Here is a 9,589-nt window from a genome sequence, read left to right as displayed (position 1 = left end):
AGATTTCTACCTTAATTGTTCTATAGAAAACTCAGATATTAGTAACTAGATATGTCTCAGTAGATGACAGTAACAACACAACCAAATTATACTATAAGTTGATACCTTGAAGAATTTCTAAACAAATATTATAAAATATATTGACAATTGTATTGTAATTAAAGTATGATGACAATTCAAAAAAATACCAAACTTTCATTATTAAAAAACTTGAGATGATTCATTCCTTGAATTTAAAGTTGAGTTTGAAGCTCATCTACAATATATATATATATATATATATATATATAAAACCGTTTACCGGTTATTCGATTAATAACCGGTTTCTCAAAACCCTATAATCGGTAACCGCAAATAGGGTACGGTACTCGGTTATCCGATTATCCAGTTAAAGGTTATTGGCAATTATTAGTGGTTATCAGTTAGCCGTTAGTAACTGTCCCGCTTGTACATCCGTATTGTTAGGCCTATACCAAAATGGAAATAATATATAGCTTGAGAAATAACCTAAGGGAAAAATCAAACTAGCTCCAATATCCTAAGACACGTGTCATCTTTTGACTTATCCCAAGTTACTATTAATTACAACTTATTCCACTAAAATATTGTAATTACAATATATATTGTTTTTTTTTAATTATACAGAGCTCTATTGACTTTTTATAATTACATTTGAACGTCCAAGAAATATTCATAGTGAAATAAAATCAATTCGAATTTACAGTCACTTTATTTTCACTTCCTCTTAATTAATTCCTTGAGTCTTTGACTTAATCTCTTTAATATTATTCTTACACTCTTGAATCACATTTCATTGAGTATATTTATTTTAGTAATTCTTTACTATAATGCTCAGACCCAAGACTCAGAATAATTAATTCTTATTAAATATATCTCAAAAGGGATATTTCTTATCTCTTTAATTTGTGTTAAATAGATTATAGATTTCATCTTGAAGAATAATGTTCCTATGCATGATGTGATCACCTTATGCACTGAAATTTTGATCAAGAAATGTCTCACTCCTAAATCTATCAAGGCGGCTTGCACTTAGGGGTGGGCAAGGGGCTGGGCGAGGCGGATTTTTGTCATTTTTGCCCCCGCCCCGCAACCCTGCAAGTTCAGAAAATTCCACTCGTGAACCGCAAAAAAATGAGTTACATCCGTGCGAGGTGGATTGATGCGGGGCGGGGCGAGTTTGGGCGAAGAAGACGAAGAGACGAAAATATCTATCTAGAATCCCAGATTGAATACAAAAATATAGAAAGAAATATAAGAAGATTACAAATGTACCAGATTATTGTCGACCTCGTTGATGCAGTGCGACTGCGAGTCGTCAAACTCTCTTTCAGCTTCGGTGGATTTGAAACGTGGAACGGGAAAATGGGTAGTCGATGAGTTACCAAAAAATAGGTTTGAAATTTGCTACAATTTCCGAGAATTGAATGCACAAACGATAAAAGGTGCAATAAACCACATGTCTCTAATCACTGATTTTCCTATATCACCTCAAATCAAAAACTCACATACTCATTGAAAATAAATAAATAAATAAATTAGAAGGAACAAATGAAGAAGAGCCTGGAACAATGGTCGTGCGAGGTGAAGAACAGGGGAGCAAGTTGTTACGGACCTCCGTAACAAAGGAATGAACGGTTGATAATTGGGTTAGTTGGTGCTTGTGATAGTAGGGTATTCGAGGTACCCTAGACCTCCTAATGTTAGGATTATTCGAGAAAACCCTAAAAAAACTCCTAATCAACTACGAGAGCTGAATTATAATTTTTCTTGATATTTTATTCATGCTTCAATACCCCTATTTATAGGGTTACAAAACCGAATTACGGAAACAATAAATAAATAAATATTACAAACCTAAATAAATATTACTAATTCTAAATACGACTAATACCATATTATTAAACCCTATTATTCTCTTAAAGAGAGAGGTAGGAGGTTGAAGAGAAGAGGAAAATGAAAAGGAGGCTGCGGCGCTAGAACAGGTGAAGAAAAATGAAGAAGAGTCTAGAACCTAGGGTTTTTTTTTTTTTTTTTTTTTTGGTTTTCTGCGGGGCGAGGTTGGGCCTAGCGGGGGCCCAGGGTTTTCTAAAATCCCAATCCGCACCCCGCCCTGCCCCACACGGGTTGGTCAAAATCCAACACGTACCCGCAATATAAACACTAGAAACCGACTTGGGCGGGGCGGGGGTGCGGTTTTTGCACAGTCCTACCTGCACTTCACACTTGAGCTCACATTTCTCTCAAGATTGAGAGTCAATGCTATAAGTAGTCATGAGTTCAAGTTATGTAGTTTATAGTAGTTTATAGAATAAAAACTCATGTGGTTTTGTTGTCCCCCAAGACTAATAAAAAGACAAAAATGACTCTAAATTTTTTTCAATAAGGCAAAAATGTCCTTATAAATTTGAAAATTAAAAAAAAATGACTAAAAAAATAAAAAATGGAAATTATAATATATACACACACACACAAAAGAATAAAAAACCAAGTTTTTAATTATTTTTCATTTCTTTTTTAATTTTTAATTTTTTTAATATAATTTTAATAATTTTATGAATGATATTTTTGTCATTAGAGGGACATTGACATTTTTTAATAGTTTTAGGTGGGGCGACATTGACACAAATTGATAATTTGGGGAGGACATTGATAATGAGATAGTAGTTGGGTATGTGTGCTTTTTCCTAAACAAAATCTAGACCAAACAAATCCGATTTTAGTGCATTAACACCAACAATTTTTCACTTGCCCTTAAAGCCAATTTCGCGTGAATCTAGCGACTAATCCTTTCTTAATGAGACTTGAAAGTCTTTTTTTGGCAAGATCATAGTAAAGGGGTCGGCCAGGTACTTTACATATGCAATCTTTGCTGCAACCACATCCTCATGTGTAACAATCTCTCTGAAGAGATGATATTTGTACTCATGTATTTCTTGGTTCTTTAGATTATATAACCATTCCATTGTTGTTGCAAAACAACTTAATAGGAGACTACCTCAATCTCACAACACCAACACCCATTAAGAATTTTTTATGCCAAACAACCTCATTTGCTACTGCACAAGCAAAAACCTACTCAGCCTCTATAGTGGAGTTAGGAATACAAGATTATTTGACACTCCTCCAACTAATGGCTCCACCACTCAAAGTAAACACATACACCAAGGTGGAGCTTCGAGAATCACAGTCCAATTGAAAGTCATAATCATTATAACCAGTTGTAACCCCCCAAAAAATGAAAAATGTATAAATACCCATTAAGGTCAAAATAAGATAAAATGTAAAAGAAAATGGGGTTTTGGAGGTTTGGCCATCCTTGAAGATTTGTTTTTGATGGACCCAAGTCACCTCTCTTTGTATTTGATGATTTGTCCTAACTTTTAAACTTGATATATATTTTTTGGAGATCTAGATTTGATGATTGGTCTATGACCAAGGTGCTTGATGTTATCCTTTTGAGCAAAGTATGTTATGATATGTTTAGTATCTTGCTCTAGTTTAATTAGATATATCTTCCGCTACATAGACTTTTGACTAAGGGATCTATGTAACATTTCGGGTTTCTTACTTGTTAACTAAGCTTTGGAATGGTTTGATGATACTTTGCAAGTTCATTAATGAACCTTGGGGGTGTTATATTTATATCCCACAACTATTTTACAATACTAACGTGTCAATTTCAACCAACTTTTGAACTCTTTTTTTTTTTTTTAAACAATTGCATAACTACAAACGGAAGTGCTAGCAATCTGGATCGTATTGAAACGGTTCTTGAAACATAGCATCAAAGATTCACAATATTAAGAAACGAGGTCCAAGAATAAAGAAAGGGTAAAATTACTGAATGAATATGAGCTGTGGCTAATACATGAGTCATAAAAGAAGCAATTATACGGGATCTCAAAACCACCCGGGGGCGGTGACAACGCACCTTTCCTTTTGACGGAGTACTAGCTTGACACTTTTCCACGAATCTTTCCATTTTTGAACTTCTCTTTCACCATTGGACGACAAATCTTTCCACGAATCTTTGTAACAAGCCCTGATTCAAGGGTTGGGTCAACTTGAAACTTGGTTGGTTAGGACTGCTATGTTAACATGGTTGGATAATTAACAATAATGCGTAAACCCAGCTGAGCATGGGCCGGGTTTTCAATTACATTTTGCTTGGGCTTGAGGTGTAAACTTTTTGAACTTGCACGCTCAGACCCGGCCGGTTTAGATTATTGAGGTTTGGCACAAAAACCGAGACAATGAGATGGAAGAATGAGGCACATCAGCATTCAGCAAACAAACTTGCTTTGCCGTCCGATTGATTGTATATCTGAAAATCCACACGAAATACAATGCGGTTGAGACGTACATAGAAAAATTTGGAGCATTCAAACAAAACCCATTGATGATTGAAAAAATCCCCCCTTTCTTCTACTCGGGCCCCACCAGCATGCGGGATCAGTGGGCCCACCTCCACCCATGAAAATCCACCCAAAAAATTTGGTTAGACTGATATATATATATATATAATATGTGATGATGACCCCACAATCGCAATGAGCGAATGTCGCAAAGAAAAAGTAAGTTGGCAAAGGAGACGGTTGGTGGTAGTAACCAACCATATGAGTCATGAGTCATGAGTCATGACCGACTGACTATACGAGAAGAGAAGGAACACATAAAAAGGAAAAGCTGAAATTTGAATTGTGTCCCTTTGAGAGAGGCCCATTGCTTTACGAATTACGATATCCTTGCCAATTATTCAGTCCCCCTCCCCCTATACAAAAAAGTGACCTCATTTCCCGAATCCCAAGAAGCACCCGCTTTTATAATTTCTTCCCGTCCCCTTGCAGTTGACTGACTGACTCACTGACTAACTAGTGCTTCTAAATACAACACCATTTCCCCATCATCATCGTCTTACTTACTTACTTACTTACTTACTAGCTTGTTAGGAGAGAGAGAGAGAGAGAGAGATGGGTGAGCTTCACTCCCTGGCTTACACTAGCTCTTCCCTAGGCTGGGATTTCCACAACCTCGGAGTTCCCAACGCAGACACAATGTCTTTAGGTACCACTTTTCTTTCCTTCTTTCTTTCTTTCACTGTTTTTTGTCTAGCTACTAGAATGAGTTTTTTCTGATTTTGAATATTATTATCTATCTAGTTATGGATGGAAAAGCACCCTTCTACTCACCTCTTGAATCTGATTTCTCCACCGGCTATTTGGAAGACGCTTTGCTCGAATTTGGCGACCGAACCAAACGAAGACGCTTGCTCTTGTATACTAATACTACCACCGAATCCGATCATCATAGTAATAGCTCCAAGGTATTTCTTTTTCTCTCAATTTCAATGATGGGTAATTAATATATCATAGTGATCGATGATGGCGTCAGAGATCGAGTTTGATCAATCTCATTATCATACATATATATATATATATATACAGAGCTACTGGAATTCAAACTGTCCATGGGGAATTATGTCAGAGAGTATCAATGAATTACTCTCAGGTAATTAATTTTCAGTTTTAATTTGTACCTTGATAAGATTTTAAAATTAACATGTGTAAGCTAGCTTCCCGTAATTAATTAAGCCTCTTCGTTTTGTGACGTCTGCGCGCACATACGTAGATGAGCCTACGGGCACATCAATCAGCGAGGAAGCTGCAAATATTATGGGAGACCCAGAAGATCAGGCCCCTGAAGCTACAGATTCTTCTTCATCTTCTTACAGAGACCTCGCTAGCACCAAGTCCATCAACAAGGAAACCCTATTCTCCATAGGTTCTTCAGGTACGTACACCTCTCTCATTTGACCAGAATTAATTAAATATGTCTTTCATTTTTAATTTTTTAATTTTTTCAGGAGGGTCATGCGATAAGAAAAACAAGAAGGTGATTAATACAGCTGGGGTCGTGTATCCATTTGCAGTGGTGAAACCAGGAGGTGTTGAAGGCGACATAACCTTAAACGACATAAACGAGAGGATCCTAATGGCACCAACAAGGCCGGTTAGGCACCCGGTGGGGGACTTTGCATGTCGGCCATGTGTGTCCCCCGATGGTCCTGGGCTTTCCGGGAAAGCTGTGGTGGCCCTTACCAGAATACAGACGCAAGGGAGAGGCACAATCACTATTATCAGAACTAAAGGTTAAGAAGTGACCATTCTCGATCTCCAGCTTTTTGGTCTTGTCTTTTAAGTGGCATGGGTGCTTTGTAGCTATAGCTAGAGGAATATGTATGTATGAATGTACGTATTTGTTGGACCAGTTTCTTTTATACATAATTGTTACTATTTGTGCTCAGAGATAAGTATATTGTACTTACCAACAATTATTTGATCCTACGTACGGGCAGGAGAAAAAGAAGAAAAGAATTGCAAATTGACCAACAAACATACTAACTTCTAAATCTCATGAATCGATGGATACATGTTTGAAGAGGCTCAAAAAAAACACTAACTGTGTATTAAGATCCCAGGTACGATTTTTCTTGGTGCTAACCCTCTCCTAGGGTCAGTAACCTGGGTTATGTGTGAAGTCTTTGGGGGTATTTAAGCATCTGCTCAATATTTAAGACCAAATACTTAGTGTGGCGTCGAATATTAGGTTAAGGATTAGTTCTTAATTTTCTGACAGATAATCACTGCACTTGGAAAGTTCAATTATCATTTTGGTAGAATGGTCGTTCAGCCAACGAAGTACATTACAACCTATAGCGGCCGGAATATCCTAAACAAAAAAATACAATAATAATAATAATTGGATGGGGGGCTAATTCAATTATTACTCTAATATATCTTAATGTGGTTAGTTAGTGGTCAGCTAAAAACGCCTAAAAATTCTTCATGTTCAGTGGTGTGTCGTGTTCAAACCTTACAAAATTCAAGATACGAAGAAAACCCAAAAAGGTTGTATAACCTTCTCTAATATGCTTTGACTTTTCAATTCATTTTTATTTTTATTTTTTTATGGTGCAAATCCAGTGGCACATCACAGCTGTATGCCAAAGCTTTGTAGGTTTTGTCTCTTTACAACAATGATTATTGGGGTTTAGGTAATAGATTTTGACCTTTTTCTAGCCCATATCTAATTCTCTCTCTCTCTCTCTCTTCCGATTCAAAATGGATCAGCAGGCACACCTTATAAAAAGATAATAATATTTCATTTTATTTATTTATTTTATCAGATGGTAGTAGTCAATTGAATTGCCCCCTTTTCCTTTAATATTTATCAAAAGAAAGGAAAAGCCAAGAAATAAAAAAGAAAATTCTTGGTATACGTGAGAATATTTTGTGATTTTTTTGCTTTCCCAAATCCCCAATCTTGAGAATTGGATTCTCTTTCTGATTTTGATAATTGCTAATTTGCTATCGGGATTCATCCCTTAATTAAAAAGGCTTTTCAAAAATACAAAATCATTACGAATTGGGTGTACCAGTTTAATTACGTCATAGAGATTATGAGGTGATGTCAGCAAGGCTACTTGGGCCGGGTTAAGATTTGGGTCCACCAAGGAAATCTGAAAGCCCAATCTTTCAACTGATCATGACGGTTTTCCTCGGTTCCCTTTGGACTCTATATTTACCTTTTATCAAATATATGGGTGGTTACTGCTTGCATCATTGCATGGTCTCAATGCCACAAATCTATTTGAATACAAATATGGAGATGATACAGAATAGTAAGGGAAGATCAAATCAAATTATATTTTCAATACAATCAAATTTAATTATAGGAGATTACAATCAAATCCCATAATATATACACATTACTACTTGTTGACGTCTCACATTTTGCCACGTCAATAATAAATTTAAGAAAAAATTACAATTTAGCTCTCTAAACTACTAGTCATTCTACAGATAACCCCTTGAACTACCAACGCTTGGACTCCGATCTCCTAAACTATCAAAAAGACCAAATTTAACAAAAAAAAAAAAAATGCATATAATACCCCTACCACGTGTTATCTTTCAATTAAAAAAAAATTAAAAAGAAAAAGAAAAAAAAAAAACTAAAATTTTATTTTCTAAATTAAGAATAATCTTAGTTGATTAAAATTTTATTTTATTTTATACATAAGACAAGGGTCCTCTGTGGCACCTTCGTTAGTTCCTTTTTTTTTTTTTAAAAAAATAATAATAATTGCAAAAGAAAAACTGAAAAAATTGTGGAAGACTTTTTGTCTTTTCCCCCATTTTAGAAAACTCATTTTCCTCAAAATTTCAAAAATCCCCCAAACCTCATCTCTCCATCTCCACCATCCCCCTCCCCACCCACCTCCGACCACTGCCACCCACGATCACCCTGAGCATGCCAGATGCCGCACGCCTACCAAGCCGACCGTTTCAACTTCCCCTTCCCTCACCGACATCGTTTTAGCTTCTCTCCATCACGAGCACCGCCGATCGCCACCCACCGCCAACTAGGAGCTCCAATGCAGACCCACAGTCTCTCTCTCTCTCTCTCTCTCTCTCTCTCTCTCTCTCTCTCTCTCTCTCTCTCTCATCTATGGGTTTTTCATCATAGTTTATGAGCTTATAGTTTATCTTATACCGTAAGACTTTATATACAGTTCAATGGTAATGAGAAGATTCATTCCGCCAAATTCATATCACCTCAATTTCTTTTGATGTGTCCATGATGCTTATGGAATTGATATTTTTTCTCCCTTGTTTTATAGTTTGGTCTATTGAAACAGACTTCTTTTATAGCTTAGCTTGGTCTAATTTCTTTTTAAGTGAAAGTTGTTTAGAAAATAATAATTGTTCAAACACTTGAACCTGTGCAATACACAATCAACAATTTGGATGAATAGGTAAAACTTTGACTGTCTATATAAAACTAGTTTTTCTCCAAGCAAAAGTGCCCTTCAAATGGCCTCACCTACTCCAGTGCAATACATAAGCGTCCAACACACAAGCAAGTGTCCACCTAACTTCAATCTTTTTGGGCTCAATGTTGCTTTTGCAAAGAACTAAAACATTACAGGAAGAAAAAAAAAAGAAAAAAAAAAAAAGAAAAAGAGAAAGAGAACACAAAATAGTGCTGAAATAACAACAAAATACATTGTAACGTTGTTTGATCTTCAATTACATTTATACTTTGCTTCATCTTCACTCTAAGGAAGTTCATCTTCATCTTAAGATAAAAGTCGACCTTTTTTTGATCTTCGATTAAGTTGCATTGGCCCATCTTCACTCCAAGGGTGTTCTCAAAGGTTTAGGCTTTCCACAATGGCAAGGAGCCCCTACAATGTGGAAACAATTTTTCTGAATATATATGACCAAGATAAATGAATAATGTATTTGTGGAAACAAGTTTGATCACACCTTGCATATACATGTAAAAGAATTCCAAGAATGCAAGCAAGTAGTAGTGACAAAGTTTAACTACTAGAAAACCACATAAATAAATAAAAAATAAAACATTACATTGCAATAATTCAAGAAGCATTTGGATGTCTGTGAAAATTAAAAAGCAAACTTCTTTCACCTTCTTACATTTTCGAATTTCATGATCATCTATCATTGCAACTGAATTTATTATAAAACCTATACAAGAACTT

At 35.8% G+C, this 9,589-nt stretch overlaps 1 protein-coding gene across 1 annotated transcript; it reads left to right on the top strand.

Annotated features, from left to right (window-relative positions):
• Positions 1-4,716: 4,716 nt before the first annotated feature.
• On the top strand, positions 4,717-6,331 carry LOC133858738 (uncharacterized). The gene is made up of 5 exons (XM_062294205.1): positions 4,717-5,085; positions 5,181-5,344; positions 5,466-5,529; positions 5,650-5,811; positions 5,885-6,331. Exons 1-5 carry the CDS (start codon positions 4,992-4,994, stop codon positions 6,172-6,174), a joined length of 774 nt encoding a protein of 257 aa, XP_062150189.1. The 5' UTR covers positions 4,717-4,991; the 3' UTR covers positions 6,175-6,331.
• The last annotated feature ends 3,258 nt before the right edge of the window (positions 6,332-9,589 follow it).

The sequence above is a fragment of the Alnus glutinosa genome, chromosome 1 (assembly GCF_958979055.1).
Source record: "Alnus glutinosa chromosome 1, dhAlnGlut1.1, whole genome shotgun sequence".
In the NCBI taxonomy this organism is placed as follows: Eukaryota; Viridiplantae; Streptophyta; class Magnoliopsida; order Fagales; family Betulaceae; genus Alnus; species Alnus glutinosa.
Note: the sequence above shows the minus strand (reverse complement) of the source record. Positions and strands in the feature narration are given on the sequence as shown.